The following is a 22718-nucleotide window of genomic DNA, read 5'->3' on the forward strand; positions in this document are numbered from 1 at the left end:
CATCTATATGTTGCCTCCAAGAAACTCATTTTAAGCCCGAAGACACCTCCAGATTTAAAGTGAGGGGGTGGAAAAGAATTTACCATGCTAATGGACATCAGAAGAAAGCAGGAGTGGCAATCCTTATATCAGATCAATTAGATTTTAAGCCAAAGACTATAATAAGAGATGAGGAAGGACACTATATCATACTCAAAGGGTCTGTCCAACAAGAAGATTTAAAAATTTTAAATATCTATGCCCCCAATGTGGGAGCAGCCAACTATATAAACCAATTAATTGGGCGCCTGGGTGGCTCAGTGGGTTAAGCCGCTGCCTTCAGCTCAGGTCATGATCTCAGGGTCCTGGGATCGAGTCCCGCATCAGGCTCTCTGCTCGGCGGGGAGCCTGCTTCCCTCTCTCTCTCTCTGCCTGCCTCTCTGTCTACTGTGATCTCTCTCTCTGTCAAATAAATAAATAAAATCTGTAAAAAAAAAATAAATAAATAAATAAAAAAATAAACCAATTAATAACAAAATCAAAGAAACACATCAACAATAATACAATAATAGTAGGGAACTTTAACACTCCCCTCACTGAAATGGACAGGTCATCCAAGCAAAAGATCAGCAAGGAAATAAAGGCCTTAAACGACACACTGGACCAGATGGACATCACAGATATATTCAGAATATTTCATCCCAAAGCAACAGAATACACATTCTTCTCTAGTGCACATGGAACATTCTCCAGAATAGATCACATCCTCGGTCCTAAATCAGGACTCAACCGGTATCAAAAGATTGGGATCATTCCCTGCATATTTTCAGACCACAATGCTCTAAAGCTAAAACTCAACCAAAAAAGGAAGTTTGGAAAGAACCCAAATACATGGAGACTAAACAGTATCCTTCTAAAGAATGAATGGGTCAACCGGGAAATTAAAGAAGAATTGAAAAAAATCATGGAAACAAATGATAATGAAAATACAACGGTTCAAAATCTGTGGGACACAACAAAGGCAGTCCTGAGAGGAAAATATATAGCGGTACAAGCCTTTCTCAAGAAAAAAGAAAGGTCTCAGGTACACAACCTAACCCTATACCAAAAGGAGCTGGAGCAAGAACAAGAAAGAAACCCTAAGCCCAGCAGGAGAAGAGAAATCATAAAGATCAGAGCAGAAATCAATGAAATAGAAACCAAAAAAACAATAGAACAAATCAACGAAACTAGGAGCTGGTTCTTTGAAAGAATTAATAAAATTGATAAACCCCTGGCCCGACTTATCAAAAAGAAAAGAGAAAGGACCCAAATAAATAAAATCATGAATGAAAGAGGAGAGATCACAACTAACACCAAAGAAATACAAACTATTATAAGAACATACTATGAGCAACTCTACGGCAATAAATTTGACAATCTGGAAGAAATGGATGCATTCCTAGAAACATATAAACTACCACAACTGAACCAGGAAGAAATAGAAAGCCTGAACAGACCCATAACAGTAAGGAGATTGAAACAGTCATTAAAAATCTCCAAACAAACAAAAGCCCAGAGCCAGACGGCTTCCCGGGGGAATTCTACCAAACATTTAAAGAAGAACTAATTCCTATTCTCCTGAAACTGTTCCAAAAAATAGAAATGGAAGGAAAACTTCCAAACTCATTTTATGAGGCCAGCATCACCTTGATCCCAAAACCAGACAAGGATCCCACCAAAAAAGAGAGCTATAGACCGATATCCTTGATGAACACAGATGCGAAAATACTCAACAAAATACTAGCCAATAGGATTCAACAGTACATTAAAAAGATCATTCACCACGACCAAGTGGGATTTATTCCAGGGCTGCAAGGTTGGTTCAACATCCGCAAATCAGTCAATGTGATACAACACATCAATAAAAGAAAGAACAAGAACCATATGATACTCTCAATAGATGCTGAAAAAGCATTTGACAAAGTACAACATCCCTTCCTGATCAAAACTCTTCAAAGTGTAGGGATAGAGGGCACATACCTCAATATCATCAAAGCCATCTATGAAAAACCCACCGCAAATATCATTCTCAATGGAGAAAAACGGAAAGCTTTTCCGCTAAGGTCAGGAACACGGCAGGGATGTCCATTATCACCACTGCTATTCAACATTGTACTAGAGGTCCTAGCCTCAGCAATCAGACAACAAAAGGAAATTAAAGGCATCCAAATCGGCAAAGAAGAAGTCAAATTATCACTCTTCGCAGATGATATGATACTATATGTGGAAAACCCAAAAGACTCCACTCCAAAACTGCTAGAACTTATACAGGAATTCAGTAAAGTGTCAGGATATAAAATCAATGCACAGAAATCACTTGCATTTCTTTACACCAACAGCAAGACAGAAGAAAGAGATATTAAGGAGTCAATCCCATTTACAATTGCATCCAAAACCATAAGATACCTAGGAATAAACCTAACCAAAGAGACACAGAATCTATACTCAGAAAACTATAAAGTACTCATGAAAGAAATTGAGGAAGACACAAAGAAATGGAAAAATGTTCCATGCTCCTGGATTGGAAGAATAAATATTGTGAAAATGTCTATGCTACCTAAAGCAATCTACACATTTAATGCAATTCCTATCAAAGTACCATCCATCTTTTTCAAAGAAATGGAACAAATAATGCTAAAATTTATATGGAACCAGAAAAGACCTCGAATAGCCAAAGGGATATTGAAAAAGAAAGCCAACGTTGGTGGCATCACAATTCCGGACTTCAAGCTCTATTACAAAGCTGTCATCATCAAGACAGCATGGTACTGGCACAAAAACAGACACATAGATCAATGGAACAGAATAGAGAGCCCAGAAATAGACCCTCAAATCTATGGTCAACTAATCTTCGACAAAGCAGGAAAGAATGTCCAATGGAAAAAAGACAGCCTTTTCAATAAATGGTGCTCGGAAAATTGGACAGCCACATGCAGAAAAATGAAATTGGACCATTTCCTTACACCACACACAAAAATAGACTCAAAATGGATGAAGGACCTCAATGTGCGAAAGGAATCCATCAAAATCCTTGAGGAGAACACGGGCAGCAACCTCTTCGACCTCTGCCGCAGCAACATCTTCCTAGGAACAACGCCAAAGGCAAGGGAAGCAAGGGAAAAAATGAACTACTGGGATTTCATCAAGATCAAAAGCTTTTGCACAGCAAAGGAAACAGTTAACAAAATCAAAAGACAACTGACAGAATGGGAGAAGATATTTGCAAACGACATATCAGATAAAGGACTAGTGTCCAGAATCTATAAAGAACTTAGCAAACTCAACACCCAAAGAACAAATAATCCAATCAAGAAATGGGCAGAGGACATGAACAGACATTTCTGCAAAGAAGACATCCAGATGGCGAACAGACACATGAAAAAGTGCTCCATATCACTCGGCTTCAGGGAAATACAAATCAAAACCACAATGAGATATCACCTCACACCAATCAGAATGGCTAAAATCAACAAGTCAGGAAATGACAGATGCTGGCGAGGATGCGGAGAAAGGGGAACCCTCCTACACTGTTGGTGGGAATGCAAGCTGGTGCAGCCACTCTGGAAAACAGCATGGAGGTTCCTCAAAATGTTGAAAATAGAACTGCCCTATGATCCAGCAATTGCACTATTGGGTATTTACCCTAAAGATACAAATGTAGTGATCCAAAGGGGCACATGCACCCGAATGTTTATAGCAGCAATGTCCACAATAGCCAAACTATGGAAAGAACCTAGATGTCCATCAACATATGAATGGATCAAGAAGATGTGGTATATATACACAATGGAATACTATGCAGCCATCAAAAGAAATGAAATCTTGCCATTTGCAACAACATGGATGGAACTAGAGCGTATCATGCTTAGCGAAATAAGTCAAGCAGAGAAAGACAACTATCATATGATCTCCCTGATATGAGGAAGTGGTGATGCAACATGGAGGCTTAAGTGGGTAGAAGAAGAATAAATGAAACAATATGGGATTGGGAGGGGGACAAACCATAAGTGACTCTTAATCTCACAAAACAAACTGAGGGTTGCCGGGGGGAGGGGGTTTGGGAGAAGGGGGTGGGATTATGGACATTGGGGAGGGTATGTGATTTGGTGAGTGCTGTGAAGTGTGTAAACCTGGTGATTCACAGACCTATACCCCTGGGGATAAAAATATATGTTTATAAAAAATAAAAAATTAAAAAAAAAAAAGAATGCTCTAAAAATGAAAAAAAAAAATACAAGAGGACTTCCACTTCTACTAATAGGAAACTATGCAATTCAAACCAATCCTCCTGAAGAGAATAACTTAAAAAGCTAGAAAAATTATTTTTAAAGAATCTAATTGAAGTCATTGGAGAACTAACGAGGAAGTAAAGAATTGCAAGTCAAGGAAGAACTACATAGAGCTGAGAAGCTGAGCAAAGCTTTTGATAATGTCATCAGTATAGGTAAATTGCAAATAGACTTTCTACTAGCCTCTTGCCAGAAACAAACATAAGCCATCTCCAAAAATAGATAACATCAACCCACACTTCAATTTATCTCTACATTTCTTCCTATGCAATATTTGATACACAATTAAAAAAATAGGTATGAAAAAAATAGGTATGGAAGGATATGAGATATCATAATTGAGTAATAATAGACAAAAATAGAGCCAACAAGATTTCAGATAATGGAGATTTTTAAAGAAATGTACATAATAACGTTAGGGATATGGAAGAAATTGAGAATTTCAATAGATATTAAGCCTATAAAAATATTCAAGAGGAAAGTCTATAACTTAATATCACAACAACTGAAATTAAGAACTTACTAATTAGATTGAACTACAGATTAATAAAAACTAAGAAGAGAGCTGCTAGATGGGAAAATAGCTCTAATAGAAATATCTGAATAGAAGCATGAAATGAAAGAGAATGATTTATAGGGAAAAGAGAAGAGACATGTGAAATACATCAAAAATGTCTCATACATGTGTAATTACAGTCCAAGAAGCCATGGTGAGAGATAATGGTGTAGAAGTAATATCTGAAAAGTTAATGGTTGAGAATTTACTGAAAGTGATGGAAAACTTCAAGTTGTGGATTTAAGAAACTCCATGAACCTCAGAACATATATACATACAAAGAAAACCACACTACAGCACATCATAGTAAAATTGCTAAAAAAAATGGGGGGGAGAACATTTCTTTAAGGAGCCAGAGAAAAATATTTATTATCATTCAAAGGAGCAATCATAATGAATAATTAAGCTGGTTTCTAAATAAAAACAATGAAACCCAGAAGACAATTGTTGTTGTGCCCCACAATTGTGTGGTGCCCCTCCCAAAATTCAGGGGTTGAAAGACCTAAACCTCTGATTATATTTGGAGATACGGTTTTTAAGGAGATAATTAAGGTTAAATGAGGTCAGGTGAGTGGGTCCCTAATCTAGTAGGACTGGTATACTTATCAAAAGAGGAAGAGACATCAAGAGTGTATGCTCACAGAGAAAAGGGTAAGTGCAGATGCAGTGAAAAGGGGGCCATCTGCAAGCCAAGGAAAGACATCTGAGAGATTAAACAGGTTGGCACTTTATTCTCAGACTTCTAGCCTCCAAAATTGTGAGAAAATAAATTTCTGTTGTTTAAGCATCTAGTCTGTGGTATTTTGTTATGGCAGCCCAGGCTGACTAATACAAGTGTAATGATATCCTAAAAGTACTGAAAGAAAGTAAGTTCCACCATGAAGGTCTATACCCAGCAAAACTTTTATCTTCAAAAATGAAAGTAAATTTTACTATTAGGTGACGGCGTGTGGGCCTATTCTTAGTGATTTTGAGGGGCGTTCTCTGAACCTCCTGAATTTTGATGCTCGTTCCCTTTGCCATATTGGGGAAATTCTCCCCAATAATTCTCTCTAGTATACCTTCTGCTCCCCTCTCTCTTTCTTCTTCTTCTGGAATCCCAATTATTCTAATGTTGTTTGGTCTTATGGTGTCACTTATCTCTCGAATTCTCCCCTCATGGTCCAGTAGCTGTTTGTCCCTCTTTTGCTCAGCTTCTTTATTCTCTGTCATTTGGTCTTCTATATCACTAATTCTTTCTTCTGCCTCATTTATCCTAGCAGTTAGAGCCTCCATTTTTGATTGCACCTCATTAATAGCTTTTTTGATTTCAACTTGGTTAGATTTTAGTTCTTTTATTTCTCCAGAAAGGGCTTTTATATCTCTCGAGAGGGTTTCTCTAATATCTTCCATGCCTTTTTCGAGCCCGGCTAGAACCTTGAGAATTGTCATTCTGAACTCTAAATCTGACATATTACCAATGTCTGTATTGATTAGGTCCCTAGCCTTCGGTACTGCCTCTTGTTCTTTTTTTTGTGTTGAATTTTTCCGTCTTGTCATTTTGTCCAGAGAAGAGTATATGAAGGGGCAAGTAAAATACTAAAAGGGTGGCAACAACCCCAGGAAAATATGCTTTAACCAAATTAGAAGAGATTCCAAATCGTGAGGGGGGAGAAAGGGGATAAAAAGAGGTTCAAAAAGGAAGAAAGAAAAAAAAAAGAAAAAAGAAAAAAAAAAAGAAAAGAATTTAAAAAAGAAGAAAACACCTAAGAAAAATATAAAAAAGAAAAAATATATATATTAGATAAACTAGTAAAAAATCATTAAAAAAGAAAAAGGTAACAGTTAAAAAAAAATTTTACCCGAAGGCGAGAAAAAAAAACAAAAAATGAAAACGAAAAAAATTAAATTAACTGCAAGACTAAAAAAAAATCACAGGGAAAAAGCCATGAGTTCCGTGCTTTGCTTTCTCCTCCTCTAGAATTCTGCTGCTCTCCTTGGTATTGAAACCGCACTCTTTGGTAGGTGAACTTGGTCTCAGCTGGATTTCTTGTTGATCTTCTGGGGGAGGGGCCTGTTGTAGTGATTCTCAAGCAAACGACATATCAGATAAAGGACTAGTGTCCAGAATCTATAAAGAACTTAGCAAACTCAACACCCAAAGAACAAATAATCCAATCAAGAAATGGGCAGAGGACATGAACAGACATTTCTGCAAGGAAGACACCCAGATGGCCAACAGACACATGAAAAAGTGCTCCATATCACTCGGCTTCAGGGAAATACAAATCAAAACCACAATGAGATATCACCTCACACCAGTCAGAATGGCTAAAATCAACAAGTCAGGAAATGACAGATGCTGACGAGGATGCGGAGAAAGGGGAACCCTCCAACACTGTTGGTGGGAATGCAAGCTGGTGCAACCACTCTGGAAAACAGCATGGAGGTTCCTCAAAATGTTGAAAATAGAACTGCCCTATGACCCAGCAATTGCACTATTGGGTATTTACCCTAAAGATACAAACGTAGTGATCCAAAGGGGCACGTGTACTCGAATGTTTATAGCAGCAATGTCCACAATAGCCAAACTATGGAAAGAACCTAGATGTCCATCAACAGATGAATGGATCAAGAAGATGTGGTATATATACACAATGGAATACTATGCAGCCATCAAAAGAAATGAAATCTTGCCATTTGCGACAACATGGATGGAACTAGAGCATATCATGCTTAGGGAAATAAGTCAAGCGGAGAAAGACAACTATCATATGATCTCCCTGATATGAGGAAGTGGTGTTGCAACATGGGGGCTTAAGTGGGTACGAGAAGAATAAATGAAACAAGATGGGATTGGGAGGGAGACAAACCATAAGTGACTCTTAATCTCACAAAACAAACTGAGGGTTGCTGGGGGGAGGGGGTTTGGGAGAAGGGGGTGGTATTATGGACATTGGGGAGGGTATGTGCTTTGGTGAGTGCTGTGAAGTGTGTAAACCTGGTGATTCACAGACCTGTACCCCTGGGGATAAAAATATATGTTTATAAAAAATAAAAAATTATATTAAAAAAAAATGAAAGTAAGGCACTTATGACACCCAGTTCCCCACCTGCTGTTTCTTTGTATAGCCACGAGGAAGGAAGAGGAAAACACTTGGATTCCTGAGCTAAACTTCACAAAGAGGGACACAGGGGTGGCTCACTCGGTTCAGTCTGCCTTCAGCTCAGGTCATGATCCCAGGGTCCTGGGATTGTCCCAAATCAGGCTCCTTGCTCAGTGGGGAGCCTGCTTTTCCCTCTGCTTGCAGCTCCTTCTGCTTGTGTGCTCTCTCTCTCTGACAAATAAATAAATAAGATTTTTTTAAAATTAATTAAATAAATAAATAACTTCACAATGAAAGTGGGCAACAGTAATGATTCTAGGAGAGGAGGCCCATGGCAACCTTTTCTTTTTTCTTTCCTCCTCCTCCTCCTCCTCCTCCTCCTTCTTCTTCTTTTTTTTTAAATCTGTATTGTCCCTTGCTCCATGGGGGGGAAAAAAATCTCTGCCCATCTGTATTGAATATCGATGTACTTGCTACATAGAAAAATTTCTATATTTTGGAGATAGTTTCAAACTTTCAAAGAAGTATTATAATACCTTAGAAAGTTCATCATTAAGAAGATTCATCTTCTATCTAAAGAAGGCTTCATGAGATTAACAATGGATTTGGGGGCGCCTGGGTGGCTCAGTGGGTTAAGCCGCTGCCTTCGGCTCAGGTCATGATCTCAGGGTCCTGGGATCGAGTCCCGCATCGGGCTCTCTGCTCAGCAGGGAGCCTGCTTCCCTCTCTCTCTCTCTGCCTGCCTCCCCATCTACTTGTGATCTCTCTCTGTCAAATAAATAAATAAAATCTTAAAAAAAAAAAAAAAACAATGGATTTGGACTGAGAAGTCAGGTTTGAATTGTGTGTAGATACTCACTAGCTGTATGATCCATATCTTTGTTTCTCATCTGTAACTGGGAACACCAGTCTTTACTTCTCATGATATTTTGAGAATTAAATGACAATATAAGGCTTTCTAGCTAAAAGTGATGGATCTGAAAACCCTCACTAAAACTTCAGCAAAGATAATTTTTATGATGCATACTAACAAATACAGGAATATAAGGAAGGTGCAGCAGCAATATAATTTTTTAGACCAGAACATAAATATATGAGTAATAAATAACAAAAATTCAAAGCAGCAATAAAATATGAGAACTATTTTAAACTCAAAAGTTTAGGAATTGATGATATAAGGCTCAATGGAAGTAGTGTGAAGAGACCTGGGTTACCTGTGCAAAATTCTTGAAGTTAAATTTTTTATGTAGAATAAAACAGAGTCTGTAACTCAGGAACATCCTTGACACCTTGCTTAAACTAAGAAGCGTAAGTGTAGTTATACATGTTAAGTACTAAATCCCAACCCTTTCCCCTACTCAGCTCTCAAAATTCTGATAATCATGTTTTGTAGTCAGTTCAAGTGGCTATAACAAAATACCATACTCTGGGTGGATTAAAAAAACAAAAGTTTATTTCTCATAGTTCTGGAGGCTGGGAAGTCCGAAATCGAAATACCAGCTCATATATTTCCTACTGAGAGCTCTCTTTCTGGCTCACATATGGCCACTTTCTTATGTACACATATGGCTTCCCCTTGGAGAGAGATCTCTTTCTTCCTCTTCTTACAGGGCCACTAATCCCATCATGCTCCATTCTCTTGACTTAATCTAGCCTGAATTACCTACCAAAGACCCCATTCCAAATACCATCACATTGGGAATTGGGTTTCAACATAGACATTTTGGGGAGACACAAGCATTCATTCCATAGCACCATGGTTTTAACCTCCAAGAAAGAGATTGAAAGAGTGTTTCTGGAGATTCTTATAAGTCCAAGAGGAAACATCTAAGTATTAACATTAGGTATTTCCAATATAAGACTCGGGTAAGTCACCTTAAGGTGAAAGTTTCAGAAGAGTTCTCATTTACTAGTACAGAGTTTCCTATCAACTTTATAGACCACCACTCTAAAATATAAGCACACAAATGAAGGTCTGAAGCAAATTTAAAACATGAAAGGTTGAGAAAAAACTAATAAATGTAATAACTTGAGCAGACATGTATCAGGTGAAAAAATTCTTCAGATACACCATGAATACTGTCACTGACATAAAAAAAGATTGCATGCATGAAATAAGTATGAGATGCTATAATAAGAAAGAGAGGTTAGGGAACCAAAAATATCTTTTTGAAAATAAAAACATGATATCAGAAATGAAAACTTGGCAGAAGATTAGAAGATAGTGTTAGAAGATAGTGTTAAAAGAAATTTCCCAGAAACTGGAGCAAAAATACAAAGTGATGTGAAACATGAGAGAAAATGTAGAGAAGAGACTTATTCCAGGAGGTCCAACCCTTGATAAATAATAGGAGATCCAAAAAGAGAGAACATTCAACAACAAATAGATTGAAAGAAATGATCAGAGAAATCATTCCAAAAAATTCCCCAAACTAAAGGATACCAGTTTCTATAACAAGAGAGCCCATTGCATGTTAGGAAAATGAAGGATAATAAACCCATCTTTCTGGAATGTCTTTGAAAAATGTCATAAAACTGAGGACAAAGGTAAGAGCCAAAAAGTCCTCCAGAAAGAAAAAGAGAACATGCAATGAATGAGTTATCTAAAAGGCATTGGATTCCCAAAGTTAACCTCAGAATCCAGAAGATAATAGAACAGTATGTTCAACATTCTTAGAAAAAGTTATTTCCAACCTAGAATTCTGTAAACATACAAACTATTAATAAGTTTAAAAGTATAAAACATGCCAAGTCTTAATTTATCTCCCTTGCAAACTTGCTCAGTAAGTACTGGAGGAACTACTCCATAAAAATGAAGAGGTCAACCATGAAAAAGGAATTCATGAAATCTAGCAAAGAAAGAGACAAAGGAATATTTACAGTGATGGGAGGAGAGATTCGGGATGACAACTTATACAGGTTTAGAGAATAAATATTCCAAGATGAAAGAAAACATCATGTACCATGTCTCAGAGAAAAAAAAATCTTTCTGATTGTCTCTGTGCTGAAACATATTTGAAAGGAGATATACACTTCAGGAAGAGAGTTTGGGAGTAACCTATGGATTAGTGTATAGAATACTAATGCATGAAAGTATAGTAGATGTAGCCTTCTAATAGGGAATTTGGAAATGATAGTACACATAGAAGAGTAATTAAATGTAAAAAAAATGAGATAACTAAATGTGACAAAACAAAAAAAATTGTACAAGATGTAAGATGTTATCTGTAACTGCTGTGCTACTTTTTTCTATGAACAGCTGTTTGAGTTCAAGTGAACACTTAAATTCGTGAAACACAATAGGCTTCACGCAACACTAAATTTACTTAGCTTTAAGAAAGGACAAAGGAGAGGAAACCACAAAGCATGGTTAATATAAAGAGGACATTGTGACACCTTGTCAGAGCATCTAGTGTCCTACGCCTTCACTTAGGAAACACGTGGGCATGAATGATGAGGCTGTAAGTCTGTGGACACTTCAGTTAAGGGAAGCCATCAGCTCTCCTAACAGCTTTTATAATCAGTCATATAGTCTTCTCAACTAATAACCTAGTCCACTTAGGGGTACATAGCTAGCTCCCAATTCTCTGGTTCAGTTGCATCTCATTCATACTACTTGCTTTTGCTCAATAAACAATCTCAGATGTGAGGTAAAAGTCCTTGGTCTGATACAGCTGCATTCCCATTGGTCTTTCATGTTGCATTGATTAAATTCTAATAATTTCTTGACATGAGGTTCAAATCCTCATACCTACCTGTGTCTAGAGGAAAACCGTAGTACAAGCTATTAACCCTTCTTTTCCAGTACCATATATGGCTGAGCTGTAAATGTATTTACATGTTGTAAAAAGAAAAACACTGAATCATGGTCTAAACAAAAATTACGAGATTTTTAGGAAATGGTAAGAAAAAGTATATATGTGTGTAGTAGAGATGTAAAAGTGCTTAATCTTCCTCTTTCCTACTGTGAAGTCAATAGGTAATATGAAAACACAAAAACAAGGACATCAAAACTCATGCAAGCCTATAGTGAAAGAAATGACAAAGATGGTTGCCTAGGTTTGTCTCTAAGAGTGTAAATTGGGGATGGAGAGGAGCAGAACTGGGGTAACCATTTTCCATGCTTAAAAACATGTCATATATAACCTTGATGCTTTTTCCTAATGATTAAGTGAGATATTTTTAAAATCATATATTAAAGGGTCTGGTTTTTAATGAAAAGCTAATAAATGAAAACATATTAAAGTAAAACAAGAATTTTTAAACAAGCAAAGCAGAATTCTTCACTGATACACCAAGCCCAAATAAATACTAAAGGATATTCTTCAAGCAACAGGAAAAGGATTCCAGCTGAAATCTTGGAGATATAAGAAATAATGAGGAGTGAGGTAGGATGAATATGTAGGTAAATCTAAAGGAACATTGACTTAGACCAGGAGATCTAACAATGACAGTGATTTCTGGTTAGTTTGGAATATTCATAGATGGGTCACAAATAATATTTATGCTTTGTTTTTCATGACTCTGTCTCAATTTATTTGCCTAGTTTTGTTTGTTTGTTTTATGAGTCTTTAATTCATCTGTTTCTTTTTGCTTTCTCCATCCCAGCAGAAACACATACTCTAGCTTGGAATTAGGTAGAACTAAGTTTGGGTCCTGTCCAAACCTATGTAATTTTGGTGAAGATATTTAACTTACTATACTAAATTTTCTCATTCATTAATTGGAGCAAATATTATATACCACATAAGTCATTAGATACATTGAATAAAAATGCTTGGAAGATACAAGAATATCCTAGATTTTAGAATGTGTGGACTAAGACTTAATTCCTTATATTCCCTATTTAATCTACCAATATATATTTACTGAATATCCACCATGAGGTTGGCATTGTACAAAGAGATGAAGATACGGTAGTGAATGAAATAAATACAGACAATGGGTAATAGAGTTCACTATCTGGCAGAGATGGGAGTAAGGTTTATTAATAAATATCCCTGTACATATATAATGACAAACTGAATAAAGTTCTATGAGGGAAAGTAAGGGGTACTCTCTATGAAACTAGTCCAATCATATAAGGGAAGAAGTGACGCTGAATTTGAAGTTCAAGTAGGAGCGACTAGGCAAATGGAAAAGTTGTATATAACAAGTCATCCAGGCCAAGATATAGGCCTACTAAAAGACTTTGAAGACAAAAACAGCCTACGCCATCAGGAAACTGAACAAAGGCTGGTATGGCCAGAGAACAAGGAATGAGATGAAGTTGGCAGGACACAGAGCAATTTTAGTCTGTCCCATCTGGTCCACGTTGAGGATTTGGCTTTCTATATTCCAAGAACAACAGTCAATGCAAGCAAAAGATGGAATGGTCAGATGTGTTCTTTAAGTAGCGGTTGTGAACCATGCATTGTGGAGAACAGACAGAAAGGAAATAAAATGAACATGGTAAGACCAGTTAAAAGGTCACTGCAGTAGTGCAGCATGGAGACGGTAGCTTAGACTGGAGTAAATACAGTGGACACAGTAAGGTAGGGAGAAAAGGCAAAGAAATAGTGGCCACAAGGTATGGGTAAGTTTAACCTCTTATCTATTGAATGGGAAGAATAACACCTATCTCATAGAGTAGTTGTGAGGAGTGAAATCACTGCTTAGCACAGTCCTCAGTATGCGGCAGGTCATTATTTTTATTTCAATTAGCAATTTCAAACTTCAACACTATAACTCTCTCTCTCTCTCTTTCTCTCAGTAAGTGGTTTCCCACATCTTTTTCAAGGCTAAAATTTTCGCTCCTGCTTTGGATATTATTCTGCCTGATCCCATGATACTCTGTTTAGTTATCTCCTGTGTTTTGTTTCTTAGATTTCTGTCTACTACTGTATCCACCAACTTCTTTAAAATCAACATATGAACAAGCTGCATGTCTGCCTCCGAAAATATGATTCTACCCTTTTCAAGCTACTACCCCACCCATCTCTCTTTTTTACTTAGCAGCCTCCATAGACAGTCTAGTCAGGGACTTTATGCCCTACCTTGTAGTCATTCTGCATTTTTCACTTATTCAATAAGCATCTTTGAGCTTCTATTTTCTTTCATTGTACAGACTGGAGGCACAAGTAAAACTCAGTTTCTGCTTTGGAAGGTCAGTCTAGTGAGAGACACAAGCATAGTGAATAAACTGAAATGTATCATCTCATATACCAACGATACTTTTATAAAGTTATGCAGACTATACATCTTCATCATTCTCCCTCAAACTACATTCCATACAGTAATCAATGTTTACCTCTCAATTACTAACCTCAGGACCTTTTTTCTGCCCTCACTTTACTAGCCCTTTCTTCCAGAATTTCTCTCCCTGGAGCTTCTCTTTTCCCCTCTCATCTTCATCCCCACTCTCTCCTGGGTCTCCCGTTTATTCGGCCACTCCTTTTTAGTTGTCTTCTGTGTCTCTTCCTGTTCCTTAAGTATCAGTATCTCATGAAATTTTGTCTCTGACCTTACCATATATTCAAGCCACATATGTATTTACTTCTATAGCCTATGTATACTTTGTCAGATATTACACTTCCATAAATATGCAAAAGCAAACATCATCAAAGTATAAATCAGACCTATTCCAATGGCATAATGAAATGAACAAGATATAATGAATAACACGGAGGACATTGGGAGATGGAGAGGAGGAGTGAGATGGGGGAAATCGGAGGGGGAGACAAACCCTGAGAGACTGTGGACTCTGAGAAACAAACTGAGGGTTTTGGAGGGGAGAAGGGTGAGGGGTTGGTTGAGCCTGGTGGTGGGTATTATAGAGGGCATGTATTGCATGGAGCACTGGGTGAGATGCATAAACAATGAATTTTTAGGAACACACACACACACACAAATAAAGTTAAAAAAAAGATATAACACTTAATCCTCTCCCTAATCCTCTCACGTACATTATAATGTTTAGAGGCAGTAACAACTAAATGTCTATCTCCATCCTTCCCTCTGTTGATTTTCAAACCTAGCAGGTCTAATATGAAGTGTGTGTATTCATTCCACTCTACCTAGAATTACTCAACTTAGAAAAATCAGAATCATTTTTAATTCTGTTATCCTTATTTGTTGAGTATGAACACCGCCCCACATCAGCTACTGTCTTCAGTGTCTCTTGCCTTGAAATATTGTGATAGCCCACTTTTTAATATCCACACAATTTTTCAGTATTGTAAATGCTGTCATCGGCTTGTATTGCAATGTCTTTCTAAATTACAATTCTGCTTAAAAAAAAAAAACCACAAAACTACAATTCTGCTAGAGCACACCTCTGTTTAAAATCTTACAATGCCTTTCTGTTTCCTCTAGAACAAATTCCAAAATCTGAAGCATACAATGCGCTTTATATACAGGTCCCAGCCTACCTCGCCAGCACTACCTTGTATCATCTCCACACTCCTTAAAATATTCTCTAAACATATTGATCTGTTTCTGTACTGTATCTCTACTATATAACTTGGATGTTTTTTTTTTTAATCACCTTTGCAGCTTCAGACTTCTTATCCTTCATGACTCAGATAAATGTCATTTCATCCGCACATCATTCCTAATGCCACCTTCTGTAGGCTTTTGCCTATGTTTCTTTAATACTGTCCTATAACTATATGTTTTTATCTATTTCCTCCCCTGACTATAAATCTTTCCAAGGTCATGGATCCAGTCTTAGTCATATTTCTGTTTCCTCCCATCCCCAAAATGTAGCAGCAGTATTAGATTCAACTATACTAGGCACTCAGTAAGTATTTGTTGAATTAATAAACAGTTCTGACTTTAAAAAAATATCTTTGGATTCTCAGAAACACTCTTTCTGCCAATTGCTATTACTCAAAGTCAGATATTGGCCTGTTCCCAACTTAAACTTACAACTCATTCAGTGTTCACATTCAAGCTTTAGGTCCCACTGCCTCAGCCACCCTTTGGGTCTATTTAGCAAACTTTGGAATTCATTTAATCATTTCCTACTTAAGCTTCACCAGCTGTGAGGCTTTGGATCTTGAAAAATTTCATCATTATAAACAGTATCCCTTCATTTTTAAGGCTCATAGGTTTTTTTTTTTTTTTTAACATTTTCTGGAAGGATAGAGATGAGTAATATATTAAAGTCAAGGTATGTTTTTAATGTTTCTAGAAAACTAAATAATTCTATTTTCCATCAAGATTTTATAGTAGTTTAATAGAATTGTGAGTTCCCATGAGTTTTTCCCAAAGCTTCACTACCTTCTGCAAGATTTTTACAAATCATTATTTTAATTATAAAATGATACTCAACCTAATGGTTAAGAGAGTAGGGCCAGACTATCTAGGTTTAAACCCCAACTCCACCCCTTGCCAGAGGTATGACTTTGTCATCCACTTAACCTTTCTATGTCTCTTTCCTTTATGAAATTGGCATAAGGATTTAAATAATGCTTATCACTGAGAGTTGAGCAAATTGATCAGTACATGTAAAATGCTGGAAATAGTACCTAATGTATAGTAAGCGCAATACATTTTAACTGCTGTTATTATCAGGAACGGTAGCCATTACAATGAAATTTGTACAAAGTTAGAATTTGATTATAGTAACGATACATTTTGAAGCATTATACTTTAATATATGGGGTATGTGTATAGGGGAAATGTATTATTCTGCTTAGCTGATCACTTTTAGGTGGACAGGGATTGTCCAGGTGAAGGTAAACACATATACTTGAGTGAACAGACAAGGTACAGATTCTGGTCAATGATTCATTTTACTCTAAGCTTTAGCTGCACAGACTTGATAGGCAGCTTTAATCCAGATTTTTCAAGTGATGTCAATCAATCAATCAGTCACACTTCTGGCATTAACCTCCCACCCCCAAAGTATATGCTATCTCTTGTCATTTCTTTTCTTCACTCTGTATAAGGTCTTGAACTTAGGTAGCCTATTGAAGCATGAATTAAAGAAGAAACATATCTTTCAACATTCCAGTAATAAATCTAATTATAAAAATTAACTTAGTTTTCATCCCCCACTTGGAGATAAAATATTTTGATTCAGGTATTTATATAAGCTTTATAAAGATAAAATTTATTTTGCAATTTTATTCAAGAAGAATAGAAGAAACAAACAGAATTGCTAAACTGAAACAATGAATTGATTTTCTGTAATTGTTGTGATCCGAAGATTTATAATTTTTCACAAATTTGAGGTGTTATCAATATTACATAGAAGTAAATTATTCCTCATAGTTTTCTAAACTATATGCTGCGCTGTAATTCTTTGTATCAATGACCTTAAGTTCTATATGAGATTTTCCTATTTAAGGAGAAAAAGATCATATCAAGTACTATTTACAAATTAATTAGATGAATTACTATGGTAAATAACATCTACACTTAATTTTAAGAAATTAAAATATATGTATATAAAAAATATATGTTTATAAAAAATAAAAAATTTAAAAAAAAAACTTGTTTACTGTAGAGCCAACATTTTATCACCATCCAAATGCTAAACTCAAAGTTTTTATCAAGCTCAAAGTTGCCACTCTCTCAAAGATCTCTCAAAATTGCCACTTATGAATGAGATGTTTATGTTTAAATGGATTATTTGTGTTTGTGCTGGTGTGTAACTTGAAGCTTTCCAATTTCATGTTGTACTTGTTTCCATTCTCATATATTTGTACATGTTCATATATACAGACTTCCGTCTGATAAAATGAGTTCTTATTTTTAGCATGCAATGTTAAATTGGAATTTATACATTTTTTCTAAAATTGTTTGTCTTAACAGATACTATATGCCTTAAATTTAACTTTATGTGTTTTTTCTTTGATATTTCTATCAATTTTAGGAGAGTAAATGTTTAAATATATTACTGAGTAAGCTTTTCTATTGCTATGTGTATGTGTTAATAATTTATACATTTGAACATTTTAATGTTTAAAATATTTTAATTTTAACTTGAATGTTCATAAATGCCATTGCCTTTGGAAACTTAGGTCCTAAGAGAGTTGCATGTGTTCTCAAAAAAAAAAAAAAAATCTATAAAAATCTTACTCTTTCGCACTGTTTCTTCAAAGAAGAAAAAAATGTTCCTCTTTAAAAAAATACTAGTAGTCATCTCTAAAAATGTAATCGAGTCACCTCTGAGTTTAAAATATTTTCCTGTGAGAAGTATGTAAAAACACCTGAATTATTTTCCTCCAACTCATCTCACCCATAATAATAAGAAAATGTAGAAATAGAAACAATGACGGGTTGGTATATAAGAAGGAGAATAGACCCTTTTTATATCTTTTTATTTGACTATTAACTAAATTTGTGTGTGCCAAGATTTAGGTTAGTTGAAACCCCCTACAAACGGGCTTATGGAAACAGTAACTGATCCTTCTAACATTATGTTTTTTAATACACCACGAGAATGCATTTCCCGAAAAGTCTAAGATCCCTATCTTGGGATGTGATGAAATGCTTTTAAAAATTCTACAGTAGAGGAGAAACACCTTTCTTAAAATTTTAAATCATGTATTTAATGTGCGTTCTCACAATAGAGCCCAGTGCACTGAAGTATTTTCTCATTTTTTAAGGGAATTAATGGCTCTCCACCAGCCCTTTAACATGTAAAATGAGTAAGTTACTTGTGTCCAGTACATCCAAAAAAGAGCCAGGATAAAATAAACATAAGGGGTTGGATATCTTGGAAAAAATCTGTCATGGGTTTGGGTTAATCATCTCCAGAAGAAATTCAACTTGATGCCTGAAATGTAAGACTTCTTGGAGAAAGCAGAAAGGCCTGAGGCAGTGTTGATCTGAAGGAGTGCTCTCCATGGGTCAGAGCTGCTCTGCTGGCAGAGTGCAAACCCAGTTCACAACCGAGGCCTCTGAAAAGTTGTAAAAGACTGCAGGGGCCTTCAGTGCATGCACTCCAGCTTTGGTTACATAGTTTTAATAGCCCGGTTTCTTATTATAAAATAAAACTTAAAAATAAAATCTGTGCCTAATTTTCCAACTTTCTGTCAGTGATAGGATTGCTTCCTTTAACATTTGTGGAAGAAAACATCGACTTCTCTAGTTTTAGTGATCATATATAAAAGTTATGTAAATATGGAATACCTTTATCTGGTGCAATTTTCATAATGTTCTATTCTTAGGCTTCTGAACGTTAGAAAGTGGGTTTTTCAAGCAATACTTTGGCTTCATTCTCTTCTACCAATTTTCATCCATTTTTATGGATGTTTTTTCCAACCACAAGCTTCTCTTTGCCTAAAATCCCTAATACTAAAGGCTTTGGAAACTGTGCAAAATGATAATTTTGATTTCCAGTAATGATCATCGACTCTAGGGAAACTGATCTAATGCTAAATGACTCAAATCCAATATTTACTCATTTTGTATCAACCTCCTCCTATTTTGTCTATTTCCATAATCAGAGGTAGATTGCATTCATTTGGAAATAATATCAGGTGAATATAAAAACAGAAAGTCTGTCATGGGTTTGGGTTAAACATTATTACATAGGAGTAATTACACAATTTTATCCTGTATGATAGTAAAATGTGCTGCAAACTTGGATGGCAAACTTTAAGTGTGCTTTAGAAGAAAAATAATATAACATATATTTATATATATATATATATATTCCCTTTGCTTTTGCCACCCCCCTCCATTTCATAGCACCCTACTGCCAAGGAGCTATATTAGCCCTGGACTCAGGATAGTTGTTAAATAAAATATCTGTGCATATCCTAAAGACTATTCCTTTTTTGTGGATGTATAAGACTGTTCATGTACACTCTTATGCTTTTATAATCTCTCTGTTTATACTCTGTAGATTTTTTTCTTAAAATTGTTGTAATCATATAGGCATAAGCTAACTAATTCCAGTAAAGAAACTTCAACCTTTAAACAACATAGGAGTCAATCATTTCAGTGAATAGGGTCCTAAGTGCTGAAGCATTTCAAATCCTTTTTCATTTGACCACTCAGTGACCTGATAACTATTTCCTGTCCCTAAATAAGGTTGTGACCCAGGTCTTAGAGTGCGAAACTCAGATAATTTTAGAAACAAGTCAAATGCCATAGAATTAAAGGAGCATTTAGTTTAACTAAAATTCTTCCTTTTAAAGTGGAGTTAGGTATCTTGAATATGAAAGAATCAAAATGAAATATATTACCTTCTATTTGCTCATCATATTTAAAACTACCAAAACCATTGATTTTATTGCCCATTAGGATGGAAAATCATGAGTCGTTTCTACAAGATTATAGTATAATTTCACTTTCTATTCCTTTAAGTTGTTCAGATTATAAAATAAGTAATTAAGTAAATAAAATACAAATAATATTATTTCAATACCTCACCAGAATAGTTTGAGAAGGGTAACATTAAAAATTAACTCCAGTTAGATGTATATGTGTGGAGTATGTGTGTGTGTGTGTCTGTGTGTATGTGTATATATGAATGTAATCTTCTGTTTTTATTAGGATTTAAAGCTACAGAAAGGAGAAAATCATAAAAGAATAACAACAAAAACTAAGTACATTTCAGAAAGTATGGCAGGAATGTTTCTATTCACCTATCTGAGCTGCTAAAATGCCTTTGGCAATTGGATTAGGGGAAGGAAGACTCTTACAAGTGCATTTTGCTGATCTGAAAATGTAATTGACTATAGTTTGTTTTGATAATTTTTTTTTTGCTTTTCCATAAGTTGGATGTAAAATATAATGTTATGAAACGTTAATTATTTTAATGAGGTCAAGAAGTGTTTCCTTAAAATAACAGTTTTAATGTTTAACATACATTTGATACTTTTCCCCGTGTACAGTTAATAAACTTATGAATTAAAAATATATTAGAACTAAACTTAAAAATATAATTTCTAACAAGAAAATATTGAGAAAAGTCTCTGAAACTGACACTCAGTCTGAGCTATTTAAACTGAGATTTACACTTCTCACAGGGATCATACAATTTATCAGACAATATAACTTTTAAGTTTTGATCTCACACATTCTGAAGAATCATTAAAATTAACCAACTAAATGCTATAGGGTTTATTAAACAGAAAATTATTATCTCAGATCTTGTTTTAGAATGTGATATGTCACATTATCCTTAAGGAGCACACTTTTGTATTGTTAATATACTAATCATACAGCCATGAAAAAAGCGAGTTTCACTTATTCAGTTGAATGTTGAACTATTGCCAGTTTTAATCTTTCAGTTTTATAATTTGTTTTATTGTATGTTTTATTTGGAACCATGTCAAGGAATTGTGTGTATGTGTATGTGTAGGAATTGTGTGGATGTTGTGTCTGCGTGAATATAATTTGAGTATCAAATATAAGAATTTTCAAGAGTGAAATATAAATTAATATAAAATAAAACCAATCATCAAGCCCTTGATTTTCTTATTTCTTGGAATTTATGTGAACAAAAGAAATCCAAAGAATGTATGATTTTTCAAGCATGATTTGTGGGAAATATGTAAAGAAGTAAAACTTATAGTAATATTCTCTCAACACTTTTATTTAAATTAAGCAATAACTAAAATGGTAGCATGATTAAGATGTTTTAAACATTATTAAATTAGAAACGACTAAAATTAAAAATCAAGTAAATTTGCAATTATGATTTGATTTTACTTAGGATGTAGTAGTAATAATTCATAAATTCTAAATTACTGGAAAATATGAACTAATATTGGACACCATGTATCTCATATAAACATGACTGCAACCCTATCCTATATATATTTTATTTATCATATTTGATTTAAATGCATGTTTTAGTTACTTATTTACAAATATACCTTAGGTTATATATTAATTACTATTTGTAAATTTTGCATCTTTTATCCAAAATTACTATTCTGAATTTACTTGCTTTTGTGTCAGGTACATGCAATGATAGATAAATGGTAATTAGCTGATAAAATTTGAAATTATTTAATTTGAATGTGAGGCTATTTTCCTTGTTATTTAAATGCAATGGACTTTATACATTAACAATATGAAATTTAAATTTATTATTATAGTTAAAATTTGAAAATTGCATTTGAGAGCAAATAACAAAATGAATTAAATGACAAATGCATGCATTTAAATGAAAGTTTGTTGTTGTTAAGTAAGGTCAGAAAACAAAAGAATATTAAGGATTTACTTGATCTAAAGAAAATTACAGTTGTAAATTTAAAAACTAAGGGATTAAGCCTAGAAAGTACACTATAAGTACCAGGAAAAAGAACTCAGATTTAACCTAGAGATGACCTGGAGTTGTTTGTTCAGATGACAATTCTAAAAGTGTGCAGGGAATACTCCTGTTTAATACAATTATTTGCCGCAAGCCTTGACCTCAGTGACTGTCAAGGAGCAGATCTGAATTGGCCCATTCTCTGATATGGTGACATTGCTTCTGTTGCCTCGATTGTGACCTCTGATTGCATGGTACTCTTGAGAGTTCTATGTAACAAGCGTAACTCCTGGTTCTTAGCCAGGAAGGTTGATCTGCCTGCATGTCAGCCCTTTATTCTGAGTTACATTATGCTGTCTATCCACCCATGATATATAACTACTATTTTGTGTATATATACCTGAGTATTTTAATTGGGGTGTTTCACAACTAGTGAAATATACAAAATGAAAAACATTTTTTCAAATAAGAAGTCCATATGATGTATTAGTTTTTTAGAACAAATGCTCATTTATTTTCAAGCAGGTTTATTGTTCTAATTTTATGTCTATACCTTTGCCCAG

At 35.1% G+C, this 22718-nt stretch overlaps 1 protein-coding gene across 4 annotated transcripts in view; it reads left to right on the top strand.

Moving 5' to 3' along the window:
* Positions 1-22718, top strand: part of LRRIQ1 (leucine rich repeats and IQ motif containing 1) — a 228833-nt gene that overhangs the window by 133715 nt on the left and 72400 nt on the right. The window contains exon 24 of one of the 4 annotated variants that reach the window (XM_059186459.1): positions 7978-8276. The exons of the other annotated variants lie outside the window; for them this stretch is intronic. Coding sequence (XP_059042442.1) covers positions 7978-8198 — 221 coding nt within the window. The 3' untranslated portion in view covers positions 8199-8276. Of the gene's footprint in view, positions 1-7977; positions 8277-22718 lie in introns of those variants that run through there. 4 annotated transcript variants of the gene reach the window in all.

This window comes from Mustela lutreola, chromosome 8, assembly GCF_030435805.1.
Source record: "Mustela lutreola isolate mMusLut2 chromosome 8, mMusLut2.pri, whole genome shotgun sequence".
In the NCBI taxonomy this organism is placed as follows: domain Eukaryota; kingdom Metazoa; phylum Chordata; class Mammalia; order Carnivora; family Mustelidae; genus Mustela; species Mustela lutreola.